The sequence below is a fragment of the Carassius carassius genome, chromosome 41 (assembly GCF_963082965.1).
Source record: "Carassius carassius chromosome 41, fCarCar2.1, whole genome shotgun sequence".
Lineage (NCBI taxonomy): Eukaryota > Metazoa > Chordata > Actinopteri > Cypriniformes > Cyprinidae > Carassius > Carassius carassius.
Window position 1 is genome coordinate 10,253,204 of NC_081795.1, and position 23,441 is coordinate 10,276,644.

Here is a 23,441-nt window from a genome sequence, read left to right on the forward strand (position 1 = left end):
TGTTTATCTAGGCACATTGGTACCTAGGATATGCTCTTTAAACATGGTACGCTGCTGCTGTGGGCATGCTGGCTTGAAAAGACACTCAACGCTCTTAGCTATGAAGCCACATCCACAATTATACTGAGAGCTTTGAGGGAGTGGAAAAAAATAGTAGGTGGAGGAGGAAAAGGTGCTCACGGTTCATTTGAGCCACATTCAAGTGTAACGAAGGAGAATGTTTATGTATTTGCTTTACAGCCAAACCACCTGTAAGCGCTTGAATATTAATAGATCATAAAGATCTTTTCTCGGCAGAAGGCAATCATTACTTTAATTCAACACTTCAACGAAATTTGCCTTCTAAAGAACCAGTGTAACCAAGGTGACCACGAGGTCACGTCCATTAAGTAAGGATGGAAGTGTACTGTAGGTTATCACTAGGCCCACACGGAATCTGAACACTTTTTACTCACATTTCCTGAGCTCTTTTTGGAGGAAATTCTGTTTAATAGGCATCAGACTTTCCTGGGATAAGTCAGATAAGCCAGTTATATCTACCTTTTGTTTAACGTGTCAGTAGTAAATAGCAGTTTAAATTCATTTTGCTATTAATTGTAATAATCCAGTGAGTTTTTGTGCACACAAGGAGTCTGACAACCAGCCCATGCTCCACACAAAGATCTGATCTCACCATCATCCAGTCCATCTGAAATGTCACGAAGAATCAGCTGTTTCCTTGATGATTTCTGGTTTAGCTCCTGTTTTTGTTACCCATGTGTTTTTTAATGTTGTCAATAAACTGCTTGCAATTGGATCTGCCTCACTTTGTCTGTGTCTCAGCATAACAGCAGATAGTTTTCTTCAAGTGCCTTGGAGACATTGCCACAGTTCTTCTGAATTTAGTCATGTCATTCCAGAAAAACTGGATTATGGTAAGATCAGAACTCTGCGTGGAGCACTGGCAGTCATCTGTCTCCTTGTGCAAACAAAAATATCACTGGACTATAACAATTAATGGCTAAAAGAATGTTTGGAAACTGCATGACTTAACTCACGATATAACTACAACACTGCATGCTCATTGATCATGCTTTAATATTAAATGATACAGGCTAGAGCGCACCACAACTGCATTTGTGTGTGCAACTGAAGAGCATGCGCTACGAGCACAGTTTAACAGCTGACAGGACAGGAAAATTGGTTATTACAGACATATGGCCTGACAACATCTCATCTGACCGCAGTTCACTGTTCTACCGAAGTTCCCTCATTACCTTTTATTGCCTTTGTTTCTTTTATTATTTGTTATACTTCAGTTTATTCCATTTCCTGAGCTGACTTACCTGAAATAAGTCCTTGATAAATATTCCTGATAAGTACAGAAAAGTAAAAGTAGCATACATGCATTTTTTTGTAATAATGCTTAAAAAAAATACATATTTATAAACATGAGCCCTGCTGTCAAGCACCAACTTCATTTTGTTCCCAGTCTTCATATTATCATTAGAGGTGTTTTTTTAAGTGAGAGGTGAAGAAGATTTTCTTATATGTGCTGCCCTTGAGATCTGGAGAGAAAGCAAAAGTTTGCTCTCTGAGACAAAACTTAATAAATGACATGCAAGTCAAAATTATTTTGTTTAGTAAATCATTGGTATAACTTGATTCACTTAATATTATTTACACCAGTCAGATTATCATTATTACAATTCACTGTAGGCCAAATGAGTAAATGATATACAATAAAGAAAAAAACCTGCATGTGGAATTTGGCAAGTGTTAATTGTGAACACTGCCTTGTTATCCTCAGCTAACAATTTATGCAGCCATGAAATTGCTCTTGTAGGTTCTTGTTGTGGATCCATCTATGGCCACAAAATGCAGTTGATGCTTGATGGCAGTACAAATCTATTTTACGCTCAGTGGTGGAAAAGCACAGTCTCCTTAAAGCTTAGTCAGCCTAAAACGGGCTTTTGTTTGATTTTTGAAAGCCCCAAATAAATGAGCTAAACAGCAATCTCTAGATAAGAGTCTGACTGCAGAAAGGAGGAGTATGGAAAGAGAGTAATCCTTTCTCAGGAAACAGACAGTCGCTATAATCTCTTTACATTTCAGCACTCTCTTTTATTTTAAAGGGTTTTGTGAGATAATTAATCCTCTGAAACTTTTACCACAGCAAATACAATTCTTCAATTCTTCATGCCGTGCTTCAATGTTAATGCCCTTAATTTGGGGGATGACCTTAAGATTTTCTCAGGACAATGGATCATTCATTGCAGCTGAGGTGTTTGGAAAACTAACGTCGGATGTTTCTTGGGAATCTGGTGGAACTTTTGGAGACTAAAGCCAACCGGCCAATCAAACTAATACAACTGCTAAAAAGCCTCTGAGCATAAAAGCATAAAGCTGTCAACAAAAACGTGGTCTACACAGGCAATCCTTCCTACAAAAACAAGATAGAACAGGGGGAACAGGGAGGATGTTTCCATTGAAGCCGTGAAACCAAAGCATCTGACAAAGGTTTTACAACTACAAACTGAGGTACAGACTTCACAAGACACTGCTTTTACCACCATTTGGAAACATCATTAAAAAAGTGAGAAAGTGACGTGACATTCAGCCAAGTATGGTGACCCATACTCAGAATTTGTGCTCTGCATTTAACCCATCCGAAATGCACACACACAGAGCAGTGAACACACACACACACACTGTGAGCACACACCCGGAGCAGTGGGCAGCCATTTATGCTGCGGCGCCCGGGGAGCAGTTGGGGGTTCGATGCCTTGCTCAAGGGCACCTAAGTCGTGGTATTGAAGGTGGAGAGAGAACTGTACATGCACTCCCCCCACCCACAATTCCTGTCGGCCCGGGACTCGAACTCACAACCTTTCAATTGGGAGTCCGACTCTCTAACCATTAGGCCACGACTTCCCCTGGACGTCGTCCAGGACGTCGTAAAGAATAGCCAAGATACAATTTTTAGATTGTTTGTTTGACAGTTAATATGTCTGGAATTGGAATTTGCAACACTGTAGCTTGACATTTTTTTAATAAAATAAAAAAATAAAAAATTGTACATAAATGTAATCATTTAAGGACAAATCTTTTGGTTAACATGCTCGTTCTACAAGGTCATCCTTGCTCAGAGCCTGTATTAAAAATGTAGACTCATCATTTAAGGTTAGAATAGAATAGAATAGAATAGAATAGAATAGAATAGAATAGAATAGAATAGAATAGAATAAAGAATTAGAGCAAAAAGAGAACATTGAAAAAACATCATCAGATTTCATAATGCCATTATAAAACAGAGCTCATGCTTCAGGCAAAAGAACTGCATATGATGTCCCTGTCATCATTACAAAATAAATGAATGAATAAACAAATGTTTCTTAAAATATTTCCTAAATATGTATTTTTTTTAACAACCTAAACTTTTTTACTTTAAAAGTACTGCTATATGAACAAAAGTGTGATAACGTTTGGTTTGCAAACACTTAAACAAATAAGGTGCTTTTTTTACAGCAGTATTCTTTTTACATAGTACCAGTTAAAATATTTCTTGTAAATCTTAATTTATAAGATTAATGTAATTTAAATTAAATAAAATATAAAACAAGCTATTTGTCACTGCCAGGACATTAACGTTTTTATAGAAAATATGTTATAGTTTGTTACAGAAAAACAAGTACACTGAACCGAGAATCGTTTCTGTCGGACGCATCCCGATTTGAGAACCGATGAGCTGATTTTCGTTCTCGAGTCAAGAACCGGTTGCATCAGTTTTCAGATCACCAGTACACTGAACTGAAAACAGTTTCTTTCGGACGCGTCCGGTTCGAGAACAGAGGAGCTGATGATACTGCGCATGCGTGATTCAGCATGAAGCCGACTGACTCACAGAGCGTCTGAACCGAACTGATTCTTTGGTGATTGATTCTGAACTGATGTTATGAGCGCGGGTAAACCGAGGGCTTGAATGAAGGGCAATCTGGCGAAACGTAAGTTCATTTAATAACCAATACATCGCAATGGATTATGTATAGTAAGTTGATCATGGTTTCTGCGCTGATGAAACCTAATTTATTTACTTTATATCTTCAAGACTTAAATCCTCGTATGCACATTATTACTGTTACTGTATTATGAGGTTTTTAACTGACTAAAGTTATGATTACTGACTTTATATATTTGAATGTTTGATAGACGTGACACCATTACGTCAATCGTCAATGATGTCATTACGTCGAGCGTAAAAGAACCGGTGAACCGTTTTTTTCAACCGGTTTATTGAATCGAACCGTCCGAAAGAACCAGTTCACGGAAAAGAATCAGACTTCCCATCACTACTTTTCTAAAGGGAGGGGTGAGCGGGGGACTGGACCGTTGGTTGCAATTCACAACCTCACCGCTAGTCATTTTTAATTTCATCAAATAATTTGATCGGGAGCATCCCCTCCTGTGACCTATGATTTGTCTGTATGTGTATTCAGAGCCAGTGAGCAACGGATGCTATAACGCGCAATAAAATTATTATCGTTGGTAATCAATTACTGGGTTAATGCGTTAACTTGCCCAGCCCTAATATATATATATATAAATAAATAAATAAAGGACTACAGTCTAAGTGTAACTTTTGTCATTTATAATATATATTTATATTTTTTTATTTCCTTTTCTTATATATACAAAAGCTAAATTTGCTTAATATATTTAGTTTTCTAAACAACATGATTCTAAACTCTACCACACTCCAGTTGGGTGTTTGTGAGTGACTCATGAGAGTGGGTGCTAGAAAGGCCACATCCGCAACAGACAAAACAGGCTCTTCAGATCACCCTTCCCCTTTAAGAGCCCCCAAGCAAACACTTCAGCCAGAATGAATTGAGCTAAACTAAGCTGTCTCGCAAGAGTAGATTCCTTGATGTTTATCAGTTCTGTGATTGAGTGGAATTACAGTGTCTCATGGGCCATGAGACCTGTCCATCCTCGCACTGCACGCAACCATACCCCTACACCAATTGCTCACTCTGCTATCGATTAAGACCAGTTTAGCGCCATTTAAACTTTGTAGAAACATCCTCAAAGGGGAGAGGAGAGATCAGCAGAGGACAAGGAGTGAAAAACAGATACTCTGGCTAAAGTGAGTCCTGCACACCACTGTTCGTAGGAGCATCCTTTAATTATATGCCTATGAATAGAAGCTCCAACACCACAGCACAAGCGCCAGCTACCCAACTTGCCGCCATTTTCTACCCTCGACCTTCTGTTTTTCATCAAACACACACTGTTGAGGTGGATTTCTTACATAAGTGTTTTTGCTTCTTTTTTTCAGTGGAGGTTTGCACGTTCCAGTCAATGTCAAGTCGCCACATTGTTTCTTTTCAAGTCGACCTTTTCCCTCTCTGAAATCAAAACCGTCCGGATGGAGCTGCGGTCGGCCCTGTGGCCGGAGTGACACTTTCCACTGTGGCTTCAACAGTGTTAATTTTGGAAGTCAGGCTAGATGGACGAGGCTAAACTTCTCACTTAAAGCTGCCGTTCAGGTTCCTTCACAGTGCCGAGAAGGCATTTCTTGCAAATCTCAAAGAGCTGTTTTTGATCATGTGTTAATGATGTCAGGAATGTAAATTACAGCATGGATGTGAACACCGGTCTCAGGGAACGTTTAGCCTAACCTTGTTAGTCAGCATATCTGGAGGCTCTTTTCTGTATCGGGGACTACAGGGATTTCTTTCAGCCTTCCTGGTGCCAAACAATTTCATAACTCAAAACAATTATTATAGCCCTGTCAATTTATGCCCGAGCAAATGAGGTAATAACAGACACATCCCATTATTTCTGAATAAAGCTGACAGGTGAAGGTCAAACTGTTTGAAGTTTAAAGCACCCTACTGTTATCTAAAACAAGTCGCCCCAGAGCACACTCCTCATGAGGGCAGAGGATGCCTGACAAAGGGCCACACTGGGGGCTCAGCACTCAGGGGACCAGGGCTGTGATCTCCCTAGGCTGGGATTATAATCTTCAGTGAAAGACTAACCAAAACATTACACCAACCCTTCACATGAGATGGACTGATCCAAAATCAGTGATTCTCAAACAAAGGTCAGGATTTAACAATAAGTATTTTTAAGTTAGCCTGGCTGGATTTGTATTTAACACTCTTATCCAATTGAATTGAATTGTAAAAACATTTATCAATGTAAAAAAGATTTTAAATAAAACCTGTTCTTTTGAACTTTCTATTCATCAAAGAGTCCTAGACACAAAAAAAGCATCATCACAGTTAACAAAAAAAGAGTAACAACTGTTTTCAACATTGATAAGTGTTTCATGAGCAACAAATCAGCATATTAGAATGATTTCTGAATGTTCATGTTACACTTAAGATTCAGCTTCACCAAAGGAATTAATTATATTTAAAAATATAATAAAATAGAAGCAATATTTAACAGTCATGCTGTTCTTACTGTATTTTTTTTATCAAATAAATCCAGCTTTGATGAGCATAAGTGTCTTCTTAAAAAAAAAAAAAAAATCAACTGCAAACTTGAGTGGTAGTGTACATACAAAAAATAAATTAAATAAGTAAACATGAACATATGTTTACCAAGATTTTACCCCTCAAAAAATGCTTTGCTTCAAAAAAATATATAAATAGATATTATATATTATGTAACTCATTCAAAAAAGCTATCGAATCATAAAAACATTTTTGCTGAAAAAAAAAAAAAAAAATTACACATATATATATATATGGTTATGATGCTTATCACAATTTTATTGATAATAACGTGTCTCTCACACAATGTGACTTTACACCATCATGAGCCCTTCACATAATTTTCTCTGTAGCATTTCAGATTGTTAGGACAGTTATGTAGTCACATTTATTTTATTGTTTGAGACCTTCGATTCTCTGTTGATCTAAGAAAAACACACATTTGCACTAATATTTGTAGAAGTAATGTCCCTGAGCAGGCCTTGATTGTTGACTGTATGTTTGCTTTGCTCCGTGATCCATAGCACTCTTCTCTGACTGACTCATAAAGATAGAGGGACTACTGGGCTGAAAGTTCCAGTGCAGTTGACCATAGTGATGGGACACTGACTTCACCTCCACCTCCTGCTCCACACATGCTAATGAGGAAAAGGTGGCTAGCTACTCTCAAGGTTTAAAGGTTAAACAATAGCGCCACCTAGAGATAAAAAAGTTCTGTCCAAAGCGGGTTCAGGAAAATCATTTTAGAAGGGTGTATTTCACTGCATTTTATTCCCTATATGCAATTCAAAAGAATGCAATAGTTTAATAATGCAGAAAAATTAAAAGCTAAGAATATGGGGCTTAAATTAGATCAATGTCAATGTCCACGTTATTTTATAATATATATTTATTTATATGAAAATTACTGTAATTAAATTGAATTAAAAAAATGTATCATAAATTAAGAAATTATATTTATTGTTTAAAACTAGTCTTTGAATAAATCCTCTTTATAATATTACTGCACCCAAGTTCAATGACGGCACACAGGCACGAGTTTTGTGGCATGGCTTGGCATCAGTTCAATATTGTGCGGTTGAAACAGAACATCCATCAGGAATGTTTTGATCTACTAAGACATGCATTATTTCCTTACAATCTTTTAGTAACCCTATGCAAAAATCATCTGCACCTGGAGCTCTATTCTTGTATACACAATGACTCCTCCTCAATGGAGTCTCCCATAGTGTTTCGGTAGAAGGTCAGATATGTGAAGGAATTAACTTAAGGCAATGGCTATCATTAGCTTTCAGCACCTTCTTATTAGAAGGACTCTCAATCTGCAACACACACCTTACAATGAACCATTGTGACTGGACTGGATTTCCGGAGAAACAAACATGATTATATGTAAAACTGCAAAGTGATCAGATAACTGGCTATCAAAATGAGCCAAGATGCTCGTTCAAGGGCAGGTTGAGGACAATGCTGCAGTGGTTTTACTGTATTCTTCCATAAAATCCCAGAAGTGGTTGGAGCCATGACCTAGTGACATCAAATCATGGTGCTCAAGCAGAAGTTAATCCTAAAATATTATTAATAATAATAATAATAATAATAATAAAATAATCCTGAATATAATTAAAAATCAAAGTGCAAAATCCAGCATTTATGAATAAAGGCCCTTATGATGAGTAAAGCATGTTGTGACGTGGCTGACTGAATGTGCTAAGAATAATAATCCCGTCCTACGCCTTCTGAATAGCACAGCTCTTCTCATCTTTAAGGTTTGAAACTGTACCTGTTCAGTGCTTGGGGTATTTCATCTGAAAGAGACCGAGGGCTTTGTTGGCCTCAATACACTTCGAGAGAGACAGACATGAACAAGATCAATGAGTACTAAATATTCCACTATGTGTTAAGGAGAGACAAGAGGGAAGAAAGAAGAAGGATGGGTAGAAAGAAAAATGAGGGAGAAATGACAGTAACCGATGTGCCTTGGGGCAGATTCACCAGAAGATACACAATGGCTGCTTTTCAGAACAACAGTTCTTAAGGGGACCAAGCAGACAGTAGCGCTTAGGGAACACGATGAGGTTACATGTAAAAAGGTGACATGACTGACACTACCATCTCCTTCTCAAATGGGCCTTATTTCACACTTTTGCACCATTCCTTTTTCCCCTGAAGTCCACTTTTAATATCAGACAACATTTCCTGCATTAAAAACAGTCAAAAGTCCATTTTTCACCCTTAGAATTAAAGGAATAGCTCAACCAAAAACAAAAATTCTGTTAAATTTTAAATTTAACTTTTAAAGACTATCTGGAAAAGAGAAGTCAACATCACCATTTAATACTTTTTGTTGTGTTCCACAAAAGTGAGAAATATACAGGTTTGGAAAGACAAAGAAAATTAAGTGATGACAATCTTAACTACTCCTTAAACAACTTGCTACTGTACTTTTAAGACATCTAAATGAAAATGCATTCTTTTATGATTGGCTTATCTCCACATACCAGTGCACTACAGGGTTGGATATCAGAGCAGGTCAGTAGAATTGCAGTTTGGTTTATATAAATGGTCTGGTGGACTAAGAAGAGAACTTTTCATTGTGAACAGAATAAATCTGCAATGAATGTCAAACCATTTATCCAAAAAAGCAAGGATATCCACAACGCGTCCCCTTTAAGACCATGTAAACGTCTGCCGACCAAGTGCTTAGAGTTTTGTGCTTTGGTAGGACTCAGTGAGGCATCACAATGAGGTGTTCACTTACCACTCGGATTAAACGCCATGCAGGATATAGGCTTATCATGTGCTGGAAAATGCGCAATCACTCCTTCTCCATCAGAATCCTCACTAACAAGAACCTGAAACATATACACCCAAAAACATACAATAAAGCTACAGTAAGTTGATGGAGCTACATAAATAAAGGCTGACATCTTGTTTACATCACATCTCAGTGTTTTAGACACATATCTGGTCACTGGCTCTACAGTGGCCTGTGCAATCTGATCTTTACAGTTACATATGATTTAATCAGTTTAGCAAAGATGTGTTTTGGCATTTTGTTTAAAACATAGTGTGTTCCAAGTTGTGTTCCACTGTATGGAGCAAAAATGGTCTGAAAGGTTTCCATATGTTTTTCTTTTTTTTTTTTTATGATCATCATCCATTCCCCATCATGTCATTCAGCCTTAAACATGTTGCCCTCTTGCGGGTGCTTAACAATTATCCTTGTGTCTACTTTAATCCACATTGAAAGATTTTAGCTCTAAATGACACATGTTCGGCAAAATAGTTTCATTATGGAATTCAAATAGACATTTTTAAAATATGTCCGCAAATATGTTGGTGTGCTTTATGAACATGGCTTCAAAGAAATAAAAACTAACCCAAATGACCACTGTGATCAATGTGCATATTCTGCCAAAGCCCACATTGCAACAGTTCTGTATCAGACAGGAAGAAAAAGTGGCATGTTGAAGGAGTTAAAAACAAACACAGCAGGAAGAAACTCTATAGCGTCTCTTCACGTTTTGATAACCAAAAGAGATTAATATCTCCCAGTTAAAAACAAAACCCTAATGTGGATCTGTAATTCATCCCCTCATGTACATTACTACAGGACAGGAAAAAAAAAAAAGAGTAATAAAATCAAGGGCAATAAAAAAAAAATTATAAAAGCAAAAAAAGTAACAAAAAGAGAATGTTTTTCATTTTCTCAATGAACCAAATATTAAATTAAAAACAAAAACCAAACACAGAGGTTTAAAAAAGTAAAAAATAAAACTTAAAACGAAATTTACTTAATAAATAAAATTTAAAAGAAATGAAAATCAACACAAAACAGAAAGTAGCAAAACTATTATTGCATTTAAAATATCAACTGTTAAAGTCTCTGACCACTGAGTCCGAAATTTTCGTATGCGTTTTTTCATATTCGTTATCCTAAAAATTTGTCATGCACAGAAACCTTGCACACTGTGTCCGATGTGTATTAAATAATCCGTTGTGAAAAATTTTGCAAAACAGAACTAAATGGAGTCTTCAAGCATTGAGGATGATTTTGATGTCTTCTCGCTTCTTAAAAAGAGAAAAATAGAGGAAATATTGGGTCCATCCAATACTGAGAAATAGAGAGGAAGGAGAGTTCCCCCGCAGGAGCAGTGGGATTATTACAGGTTACTCAAAGTTCACTTCAAGATGTAAGCGGCTCAGTTTGATGCTTTACTAGCAATACTATAGTAACTTATTAAAAAGACCACCACCAATTTCTGTGAACTCAGTGTGCAAGGATCTTTACAGTGCTTTGTGCTGTGAGACGAAGTGCATGAACTTGACAAGCACCATCCTGGATTTTGGCATTCGCTTGTACGGTGGCACTGAATTGTCAAAACATCTTTCAAGATGCTTGCTACAGATGCGAAAAACTGAAAAAAAAACAAACCCAATACGAATTTTTTTTATTTAGGACGCAGTGTGTAAATGTGATTATTTGCCATTTATCAAATATCGGGATGAGCCGATACGTTTATCTACATGGCCGATGTGTTTGAGGTGGGACTTTTATTTTGACAGCGTTGAGAAAAGCAGCGCCTGAGCACATAGTGCTCACATTCTCACTCTTGTTCTCCCTCATTGTTAACAGTTGTGTCTAATATGGATAGAAGTCTGTCTAATAATCAGAAAGAATGGTTAAACATAGTAATGTATACAAAAATGTTTTATAACGATTGCTTTTATATTATTAGTAATAGAAATTTCCGGACTCCGTGTGCAATGAGCTTTACTCCAAAATTAGTGTAAATATTAAAATTCTAAATAAATTCCAATACTTTTCAAATAGCCAATCAAAGTTGAAGGCAAAAAAGAAAGAAAAAGGAGAGTGTGTTGCTCATAAGGGGCTTTTCTCTGTTAAGTTTGCTCATGAAAGAGATTATAACTAAGCACAGACATGAGACAGCTGGAGAGAAGAGTGATAAATCTAGCGGAGTGTTGCATTAAGGAGCAAGGCAGCTTTTAATAGGATCCAGTCCAAACAGAAAACAGCCTTGCTCTAAAACCCAGACATTTATTTCAGACTGCAAAAAATGCCCGTGACACAAACCAGATCGTTTTTACTAGGGGCAAAAACAGACAATGTTGTTCTGTACAAGAATATACTTTTGCCTCAAAAAAAAAAAAAGTATTAGTCCACAGAGCAAATAAGCTTCTTGCAGGAAATACAGAGGATGATGATGACGAGGGAGTTGAGCATATCCCCGAAGACTGGGAGTAGGGTAGATTGGTGGGGGGGATCACGGGAGGATGGCACTAACAGTAAATTCCATAAAGATGTTCTGTGTGAACATCGAAAGCATGACTATTCCGCTTTGGGAGGAGAGAAGCTTCTTGTGAGGTTGGCTTTGGAGCGGATGGTGAAATAAACACAGGAAACCTCTCTTAGAAAGTGTTGATTCTGGCAAATCAGAGTGGTATAGGTTTATAAATAAGCAGAATAAATCACACCTCTAAATGAGAGCAACATGTTGACCAGGTCATGGTAGACTCTCTGGGGAATTGAGGGTCATCATGTTTTTAACAGCCCACAAAATGGGAGGATCTATTTTCATGGGTCAGAATCAACTGGATAGCAGAACCTTTTCCAACTTAACCTCTCTCCAAGTAAAAATCCTTGAACTGAAGAACTGCAAATATTAAAGTTAACCTTTAAACTGAGTTCTCTATTAAAGTGATCATGTGTCACACACCTACATGTCCTCTTTTAACACACATTCAGGCCTTGGTGGAGAAGAAAAAAGAGAGTAGACCTTTTCTGTAATGCGCCTGCAAGGACCTTCCTGTGATCTCATGCTAAAAGGCTACGGCTCTGCCAGCCAAGGGGGAAACAGCCACAGGAAGTGGCTAAATCATGAGATCAGTAGACTGAGGCCTGGCACGGAGTCTGTGAACAAATGGCGAAGAATTTGCTCTTATGACAAGGTGATGACAAACCCCTTGGGCCACAAGAAGCACTAATACTAAATGAGTTATGAATGGGATTAATGGATTATTTATCTCGGAGAAAAGGGGAATGAATCCGGGTCCTTTTAAATCAAGGTCAGATGGGTGAAGAATGTACCATAAACAGACAAACAGTTTTGATACTGTTGTGTGCTAGAAATTCACAACACCCTTCTCTGGAAAAATGTTACAGATTATGATGTATAAGTGAGAATTTCGTACCTGTCCTTCTCCCATAGTGTGTGTGTCTATGATGGTGAGCACACCAGGCTGGTGAGGGCTGCGGCGGGTCCCGCTATGGGCAGTGCCCTCTTCGTCGGGTGCCCCTGATGGCAGTGTACCAGCAAGCTGGGTCACGACTTTCCCCACCATGGTCAGGCCTGTCTTCAACGTCTGACAGGAAGACAGAGACACAACTTTAAAAAGATTTAAAAATCTAAAAGCTCTAGTGACACAGAAACCCAAATTGTATTTTTTCCAAAATCGAAACCAAAAATTAAGTTTGGGCTATAAATTTGGGTAATAATTGTGTAATTAAACTCAGTATGCTGTTCAAGGAGTCATGTTCACTTATATTCAACTAACATTTTTTACATGGATGGATCTTTAATATCATCATTTTGAAAGAAATGTTGAATAATTAGATTTCAAGTAAAATGTAAACCTTTTTTTTATTATTCTTATTTTATTATTATTATTATTAAATTTATGCAAAGTGTTAAAATAAATCAATTTCATTCAGCAACATTTGTGCAAGCTAAGCATGAGTACTATGGCAACACTCAAATCAATAGCACAGACAATGTTCCCACATCCAGAGATTTTGTTGAGCAATGACCTAAAAAACATGTTTGCATCCAGTGTTGTTTGAGGCAATGTCAACAGACAGGTGTGTGAGTTGACTCTAATGGTTAACGGTTAATGTTTGTACGAGTGAGTGTCGATGTTTACTCCGAGAAGAGAGCTGAGAAGAGATGTCAGATTTCTGGCACGGCCGTTGGTGCAATGTCTGCCACCAGCCGGCCACCCCCTCTCCTCGCCGACCCGGATCAATGGGGACTGTTTGGATTAGCACTAAAAACTCTAACTGCAGTGATTAGAAAACACATTAGTGTTGATCAATTAGGAGGCAAACGCTTCTCTTAATAATTGATGGGGCAAAGCAATTTACACACAGTCAGTTGGTGGGCTTGTCAAAGCATTCTCCAAAGGGCCCAACAAACATAGGCGCCACGAGGTATTGACGCTGCCGCTTGGCCTAAATGCCTGATTAAGCTCTCCAGGGCCTTGGCAGACAGACACACACAGCTAGCAATGCTCACTCCATTAAGTGAGAACTAGAGGAGACCCTACTTAAGCTATGCTATCCACTTACCCCAAACAGTTCACAACAGCAGAGGTCTGAAAACAGAGCCCTGGGGCACCCCGTTCATGCAGGCTTGAGGCTGGCACAATGATATCTCTCTTTTGGTCACATCGCACTCATTTACACAATCTGTGCCTTGCAGGAATTCAATTTTGCAAAAGGCACCCTCCCCCTCCTTTTTGTGATTGTGTTACAGGATTGATGGGAGATTGCCCCCTTGGCCCCCAGACGGCCGCACTCCGAGCCACTCAGCACAGGGACCGTGTGTCAGAGCAGAGGAGATGGTTATAAATCATAGCCCCTTCTGCAGACGGCCTGTCTGCGTATCAAGGCTGTTTTAACCTTGTTTTCCTTTCCGCTAACCTTTACTATGCTCCTTTTGATGTATACCGCCATTAAGGCTAATGGTACTTCTCTCACGTAAGCCGTTAGCACTCGTTAGGCTGTGATCAGGCTGGTGGCCGGGGAATACAGATGTGGGCTTAATAAATCAATTAAGCAACCAGGAGAGGAGACTGGAACCATATGAAAGGTTAAGCACCAAGGTTCTGGCACCACTAAATGAACTCTAGTGGGTCTCTGAATCACTGAGGACCATGCCAAGACTGCTCTAGGATGCTATATGGTGAATAAAGTGAGTGGAACAGCACACATTATGAGCTTCATTTAGAGCAGAGGAAACAGGAAAGAAAGCATGACTGACTGAAAATACACAAATAAGTGCCAAGAAAAAACACAATTGCAAGAGTCAGCGAACACTTAAAAGGCTTAATCTGTATGGTTTGACTCATTGCTTTGTAAAGAGGCTTTTAAATTATTGTGACACAGCTTTCCAGAAGCAAAGATCACTTGGCCAATCATATTTTTAAAATAAAGGGTGATCATCCTGAACGTCCTTGAAACTGTGCAGTTTTAAATAAAAATATTACAAAGTTTGGCCAGAGTAATGAACAGATCATTTCATCACCATATTGAATGATTTTTAAACGCAGTGGGGATCTAAAGACCAACTGCCAACTGTGCACCAACATTTATAAATATCAGATTTAACAAAAGAATGGCTGGTTTTAATCTTATAAACAAAAGTAAATAATGCTCAATAGAACAAGAAGTCTCTCAACAAGACATAACTGAAATAATCTGTGCATAAATCACAATCTGCCACAAGTGCAGACAAAGCATCTGTTGGTCAAACGCGTGGACAAATGCTTCATTGTGGCCCCTAAACGTATTTGGACACTTATGCTATTTAAAATATATGGATTTCACTGCATTAGATACAAAATATCAAACCATGGAGCATTTTCAAACAAATAATGCTTTTTCTCTAAAACGTACTACATTTTACCCTAAATAACCCATTAATCATAACCTGAAAGTAATACCTTTGTGTGTGTGCGTGTGAAATGCAATTATTATAAAAGTGTGCTTATTCGATCTGTCCTTTGTTTGTGGCTTAGGTGTGCAAATACTTTTTGACGCCTCTGTGCCTTGTTGAAGATCGTGACTTGTCGTGGCAGCGGTAAAAAGCACATACTCACTTTGGCAGCACTGATGACAGTTGCAGTGTAGGACTGGGCATTATCTCCACAGGCCCCACCACGGGACTGATGACACCGGATCAGCTACACACACACACACAAACAGAGACAAAACAGAGTCACATTATCATTCAGAACCTTTCAGCTCCCCCGCGCTCATTAACCCACAGAGGCCTGTCACAGCCCGCGCCAGGACGTCTGCAGGAAGGCACGGTGAGTAAGAGGAGGAGGAAGATGCCATTAGGACAACAAACAGTTCTTCAGCCCCATTCTAAAAACGCACTCCCTCTAGGGTCCAGAAACTCATTGGCCAGAAACTCATTACCTTTGCCCAGACACACGGTCCCATCTGTCCATTATTAGGCAGCAATTGGCCTCTCTAAGGCAAACAAACCGCACCCATTACATAAATGATGGTGAATCAAGGGTCTACTTAATAATAATGTCAAATTATATTGTTAGCTCCTATCAAAATGACACACATTGTCTTTATAATGATATGTGCAATTCATAAGAAAAAAAAAAATATATATATATATATATATATATATATATATATATAAAACCACTGTAGTTTGATTTAGGGTTAAGCAAAGCAAGGAAGGGAGTCTTAAGGAAGACCTGAACAATTAGGCTGACTATTATGTGCAGGGGGTTCACAAGAGCATGTTCTTGTGATTAAAAAAAAATCTGTAAGGAGCACAACCAAATGTATCACAAATAAAATTGCTGTCTTTATTTTGGGTGCAACTGGAATGGTTTAAAATACTGGATGTTTGTACTACCTTGTTCTCAGCATAGGCTAACCACCGGCTTCCCAGAGCTATGGGGTTTAGGTTGGGCCCAGGACAGGGGTAGCAGCCTGCAACACAAACAAAAACACACCGATAATAGAGATAAACTAAATAACAGCACAAAGAACACATAAATAATCCTTCATAGCAGCATCTCGCCCAAGAATGTGTTTTACTAGAGCTTAGGGTTGGAGTAATACCAGAGGTTAAATAAGGGTTATGGCATTTTGTGACAGTAGGATGGCTCCTCGGCTTATTAACTGCCAGACAGACTGACCCATGAGAGCAATACAGACATAGAATCCTTATCAGTCCCACATGCCATGATAATGTAGCTGTACATCACATGTGGGACCCATGCAAACAGGGCAAACATGCAAGCAAATGCAAATCAGATAATTAAACTTATTATTCAACTTAAAGCTAATAAATAAGAACAGAAAAAACAAATATCTTTCTCTGTCTTTGCACTGTACACTGAAAGGTTATGCAAGTGCATATCACAGTGTGAAGTGAACGGACAATAATTTATAGCATGGAGTGAATATAAAATATTTGCAGACAGTAATTTAGGGTGTTGAGTCAGGATCTGAAACTCGGTGAATGGGGCCTGAGGTAAGCCACAAGCGCAGTAATGCAAAAGCCTTTTGTGCCTTTCCAAAGCGGAGGGAGCCAATGCAGTGAGATAACGTATGCTTAACACATCCTGTGAGCTGGGCTTGGGGGATTTTCACCATTATTTTGTGATTTCACAGTCAGAAAGAGAAGACTTCATTCTTCACCGCTTCCACCCCAAATAACATAAAAGTAAATGAAAAAAAAAAAAAAAACTAACAGGCTTCATAGTTTATATTGTTATGTCTTTGGAAGTGTTATATTAGTATCATTGAGATACTATTACAGATTTTATAATTATTTAGAATTAGTTTATTACTGAATGCATTTGAATTAGGCTATTTTCTGTTTTCATTTTACTTTCATTTAGTTTTAATAATTTTGTCTTGTGTTTTTGCCATTTTGTTAGTTTTTATTAAATTCATTAAATTATTTCAGCTTTAATATTGGTTGAATTTTTTTCTAAATGAAAATTAGAAATTTTGCCTTGGCAACTGGCTGATATACACTCACCTAAAGGATTATTAGGAACACTTGTTCAATTTCTCATTAATGCAATTATCTAATCAACCAGTCACATGGCAGTTGCTTCAATGCATTTAGGGGTGTGGTCTTGGTCAAGACGATCTCCTAAACTCCAAAATGAATGTCAGAATGGGAAAGGTGATTTAAGCAATTTTGAGCGTGGCATGGTTGTTGGTGCCAGACAGGCTGGTCTGAGTATTTCACAATCTGCTCAGTTACTGGGATTTTCACGCACAACCATTTCTAGGGTTTACAAAGAATGGTGTGAAAAGGGAAAAACATCCAGTATGCGGCAGTCCTGTGGGTGAAAATGCCTTGTTGATGCTAGAGGTCAGAGGAAAATGGGCCGATTGATTCAAGCTGATAGAAGAGCAACTTTGACTGAAATAACTACTCGTTACAACCGAGGTATGCAGCAAAGCATTTGTGAAGCCACAACATGCACAACCTTGAGGCAGATGGGCTACAACAGCAGAAGACCCCACCGGGTACCACTCATCTCCACTACAAATAGGAAAAAGAGGCTACAATTTGCACGAGCTCACCAAAATTGGACAGTTGAAGACTGGAAAAATGTTGCCTGGTCTGATGAGTCTCGATTTATGTTGAGACATTCAGATGGTAGAGTCAGAATTTTGCGTAAACAGAATGAGAACATGGATCCATCATGCCTTGTTACCACTGTGCAGGCTGGAGGTGGTGGTGTAATGGTGTGGGGGATGTTTTCTTGGCACACTTTAGGCCCTTTAGTGCCAATTGGGCATCGTTTAAATGCCACGGCCTACCTGAGCATTGTTTCTGACCATCTCCATCCCTTTATGACCACCATGTACCCATCCTCTGATAGCTACTTCCAGCAGAATAATGCACCATGTCACAAAGCTTGAATCATTTCAAACTGGTTTCTTGAACATGACATTAAGTTCACTGTACTAAAATGGCCCCCCACAGTCACCAGATCTCAACCCAATAGAGCATCTTTGGGATGTGGTGGAATGGGAGCTTCGTGCCCTGGATGTGCATCCCACAAATCTCCATCAACTGCAAGATGCTATCCTATCAATATGGGCCAACATTTCTAGAGAATGCTTTCAGCACCTTGCTGAATCAATGCCACATAAAATTTAATTTATTTTATTTACTTTCAAATAACATTTACATTATTTCAAGTACTGTATATTGAGAAATAAATGTAAAAATACTGAAATGTAATGAAATTATACATTTACAAACATTACATCATAAACATTTTAAGCATGTATTTTAGCCCCTTCACTCCACAGCAAATCCTTTGAATTTAACAGTATTCAGAAAAGGGGGATTATTAAAAATAGAAGTATAAAACAAACAGTGGCATTCATTATAAACAACATTTGTTCTAAAAGCCTAAACAAACTTATTTAAAGCAAAACTAAATCTACCAGTGTGTGAGAAACTCGCTATACACTTGGGCTCATGTATCTCTCTCATTATGCACAAATCCAAAGGTATGAGCTTTGCTTTAAATTATAATTAGCAGCATGTTAAACAGTTAAAAAAAAATTATTCACATTTTACTATTATTTTAACTTTTTTATAGTTTCTTTATTTTTTATTTTTTGTTAAATATAATAACTCTGGTCTTCAGTCTGTCACTTTAAAAAATAAGTCTAGTCTTGTTCCTTCTATGCTGAGGAAGCTTAAGAGAAGCGATTAATGATGTAAACGGTTATTGAACATGCCCGTTTCCTGTGGCGCAGACGTTGAGTTGGAAGTCAGATAGACAATGAGAGCCATTAAAATAACACTAATGGCAATTTACAACAGACGATTGCTTAAGTGGGCAGCAGAGGCCTGGTTTCACATGGTGACATGGACAGTTTATTCTTCTGAAACCATACCCAGAGACCAGACACGCACATGAGAGTTGGAACCTTATGAACAGCGTCTCCTTCAAGGGTGCAAAAAAGCCATTCAGATTTTGCCTGTGGTCTGGCCTGGAGGAGAGGAAATGGCTCTTTATGTGCTAGAGCTGGGCTGAGGGACAATATGCATTTGTTTGTTATTGTTTACGCGGAGCAATGGCAGTTTGACACAGACGTTTCCGGTAATGCCCAGCTCTGACACATTATAAAACAAAAAGGCATTTGTGTAAACAAGCAGGCCTGTGGAATTGTGGATGAGCTCTGATATTGTATAGCCGTGAGGAGTGACACAGGAAAAAACTTCTCTGTTTGTGTGACAGCATGTATGAGGGCTGTGTGGGTTTTGTGGGTTTAATGAATTCAGTGTGCAAAGAGGATTAATCAAGACTAGGTTTCCTGTTTTGCGAAGCTGCAGATCAAAGAGACAGAGAAAAGTTGCGTCGAAGACTACAGAAGGTCAAGAAGGGTCAAGTTCAGCAGACACATCTATAACGGTCAGCACTTACTTGTGACAAAGAACTTTTTCATAAAGGTGCAGCTGTCAAATGCAGCGATCTTTTCTTGAAGACTAACGACGAGGATCCTTTGGTCATCAGTGGATGGAGATTGCATTGGAAAAATAAATAAAAGCGTACATTAGCTTAATGCTGCATTTAAATTGATTACAAGGTAAAATGTAGGATAAAATGTGGACCTTTTGTTGCAATGCAGATCATAGATGGGCGTTTTAAACTGTATGGACTTGACCATCTCTCCTGTCCTCAAGGAATAAAGATCCACACAACAATAAGGGGGACTTGTCCTGCAAAAGACAGACAGAGCAGTGATTAGTTGGTTGGAATAGTCTCAATACTTAACCATATTATTTATACATATGTTGTTTTTTATATATTATTGATAAATTAATGTCAAATAATCAAGGAAATGAGTTTAAATAATTTTATTCAACAAGATGCATTAAATTGATCAAAAGTGACAGAATAATTTAAGGATCATGTGACACTGAAGACTGGAGTAATGGCTGCTAAAAATTCAGCTTTGCCATCACAGGAATAAATTACAATTAAGATATATTAAAACAGGAAACATTTATTTTGAATCTTAATAATATTTCACAATATTACCTTTATGATTTACGTAAATGCAGCCTTGATGAGCCAAGAGAAGTCAGGAGACTTCTTTTAAAACATTTTTAAATAAAATAAAAAATTAAAACAGACTAGAACATTTTTATTGATGAACAAAACCCAAAGTTTAGGTTCCCAAAACACATTACAAGATCAAGTCCCACTTTCTCACAGAGAACTTTCTCACACTTTCTAACTCTGTAGTCATTTCCTCTCTACCTTCATCAAGGAGATGGGAGTTAAGTGAAAGCAGTGGCTGCTGCTTGTGATAAAAGCAGATATCAATCCTCATTTGGTGTTCTGCACTCAGCTGGCACAGCCTGGCCTGCCATATTAACCAACTTAACAGAATGTTTCTGGTAAGACGCTGTGCTGGGCACTTTGCTTTCCACAGGATATTAGTCTTGTGGTAATAAGCATGGCATCAGCACTGCCCAACCCAGTAACAAGTCAGGTATTCTGTTGGAGCCGTAGCTAAGTGTACATAAGTTGCTCAAACCTCAGTAATAAACTTAAGCATGTCAGGAGTCTAACTACAGACAAAACTGGAACCAGAGAGGCCAGATTATTGACACTGACGCGGAGCTGATCGAGCACTCCATGTAAATGAAGATGATCAATAGCCTGTGCTTCATTGACAAAACAATTAGCTTTGCAAACAACCACTAATGATTTGCTGCGTCTGACTTTTAATTCGACCGACTGTCTGCCGCTTCACAAGAAGTGATTATATCATGCATCATAGATTAGCATTAACATAGAGTTTGGCAATAAAACGTATAGTGCATAGCGCTATTTGCTCTGCTGCTAATGTAACACAGCTACTGTAAAAACAAGGGTCTTTTGACTAATGTTCTAATGCAAAAAAAAAAAAGGCTAGATGGCTCCAGTCACAGATTCTGATTGGCCAATACAATGAGCCGGCTGTAACACACAATATCTTCAAATCTGTAATGGAAAAACAATTGCTCATCTAGCATTTTTAAAAGTTGGACTAATTTTCCAACTTGTCACAGCTTCTAAAAAAAGTGCATTGTTCATTGCAGGATGTTCATAAAACAGTGAGACGTGACACAATGGCCAAAAACAGCCATCTGCATATCTATGTATATAGTAACGCCGTTTTTATCATGCAAACTGCCTAATAACTAATGCACAAGACATTGCCGGCACTCTAATAAAAGAGGGGAAAACAAAAAAGAAAAATCTAATTAACATCTAAAACAGAGAATTTTATTGGCACAAATGAAAGAACCTTTGGAAAATAAAAAAAAAATAAATACTATTATAATATTATTATTATAGCGAGAGAGAAATAGAACCACTAGCTGATCATTAAAAGCCATTAGTAAACCTTCAAGCAGAATTTAATTAAAAAAATGGTAAAAAAACTAAGTGTGTGTTCATATTCACAAGACAGCCTTTTATACTTGCATAAATATATAATTTTAAAGGCTCTCAAATTCACCCTTTTTTTGTTTCCTCCTTTTTTTAATGTTGGAAAATGTCGTTTTACTCCTCATTCATAATTTACAAGCATGCAAACAGTGGATAAAACAGCGTGGACAGCATGTCGAGGAAACGACTCTTTTTCCAAACATGCACATATCAGTTTTTACAACGCAGCCAAGACATCAAACCACAAATTGTGGAACATGGCTGTACTTAAACTATAAATGAAAAAAAGCTGTGGCGTCTCAACATCCTACTTCAGAGTTCTGATACTGAGTGATGAAGAGCCAAGGAGGTTTTTAATTTGTCATTACTTTCACAGACAGTGAGTGATCTCTGAGTGAATGCGTGAAGATTGTAAATCCAGCCTTTACTTTGAGTGTGTTCCCAAACAGCTGCCATTTGAGCCACTTCTCCTGTGCTGTGGCTTGGGGTCAGGGTGGACAGATTGCACATTATGTTTTTAAGATAGGATGATAATGTCTTGGGGCAGGAGACTCGCAGTGCGTGTGATAGACATACCATTTTTAATGTCTGGAAGGTCAAACCTGCAACTGATGCTCAGTGTCTCAGATCCATTAGTGATTGATGGAATCGTCCCAAGTCTTAAATTGTGCTATGGCCATTTGGAGGTCCTGACTGGCCAACAGGTAGAGTTGTGTGGCAAAACTGGCCGGTGATTAGTCTGAGCCCACTGTGGGAGCTTTAGTTTGCAGGCTTACCCAGGACTGGATTATAGTATGCGTGAGAACAACACAATCCAGTAAGCAGTACAATCCACCGCAGACATGAATGTGTGCCCAGAGCTGCATCTCTACTTTGACCAGCTGCCAGTAACAACCCTGTCTCAGAGACCCATCACAAATACAAACACACAAGTCGTATTTTAGTCAATAGGTGCGTTTCCATTTCAAGTTTGTGCAAAACTTTGGCGATATTTTATAAATGTCTATTAAAAAGTATTGTGAAATGATGGTCTTTCCATTAACCAATGTTATGTGACTAAAGCGTAACCTTTTGCCTCTCGCGATAAGTCATGGCAATGGATTTTGGTGGGATTTTGGCTATATTTATTCAAATGAGGGTAAGTGTGTATCTTTACAGAAGCAGCACAGAAAGCAACTTCAGAAACATGCATGGTGCGGTTAAAATAAACACAAGCATTGTCTAGAGTGGCCGCAATCAGCTTCAGTGGCTGTACCAGAGCCACACTATATATATATATATAATAATAATTGGGGAGTGTGGGGACTAACCTTGCCTTGTCTGCTGTGTGAACATAGCTTAAGTGTGTCAAACAGAAATCTGCAAAAGCTATTAGTCTGCATTTTTATTCTCTTCTACTGTCCTTTCACAGCTGCGGACGCTTGAAGTCTCGGCGAGAGAGACATGGCTATCTACAAAGAGATGATCATCATAGCTTAAAAACCCTCTGGATTCAGACACAGAGATTAATAGGGGCATTTAACTTCCTAAACTTGTCTCAGAGCCACTATTCATTGATTTCAATATAATCTGGGTCAGATCAATCCAATTTAAAGCGTTTTAGAGCCAATGTGACACAAATGATATGCTCCCAGATTGATAAATGGGACAATGATAGCCTTGAAAAAAGAATCATCAAATTGGCCACTTCAA

General features: G+C 38.2%; 1 protein-coding gene across 11 annotated transcripts in view; it reads right to left on the reverse strand.

Moving 5' to 3' along the window:
- Positions 1-23,441, reverse strand: part of LOC132123611 (BCAS3 microtubule associated cell migration factor-like) — a 233,928-nt gene that overhangs the window by 188,736 nt on the left and 21,751 nt on the right. For all 11 annotated transcript variants that reach the window (XM_059534370.1, XM_059534364.1, XM_059534363.1 and 8 more), the window contains exons 8-13: positions 19,919-20,026; positions 19,731-19,807; positions 16,172-16,248; positions 15,387-15,470; positions 12,702-12,872; positions 9,247-9,340 (exon numbers count right to left, since the gene is read on the reverse strand). In XM_059534370.1, the coding sequence (XP_059390353.1) occupies positions 9,247-9,340; positions 12,702-12,872; positions 15,387-15,470; positions 16,172-16,248; positions 19,731-19,807; positions 19,919-20,026 (611 nt within the window). The remainder of the gene's footprint in view (positions 1-9,246; positions 9,341-12,701; positions 12,873-15,386; positions 15,471-16,171; positions 16,249-19,730; positions 19,808-19,918; positions 20,027-23,441) is intronic.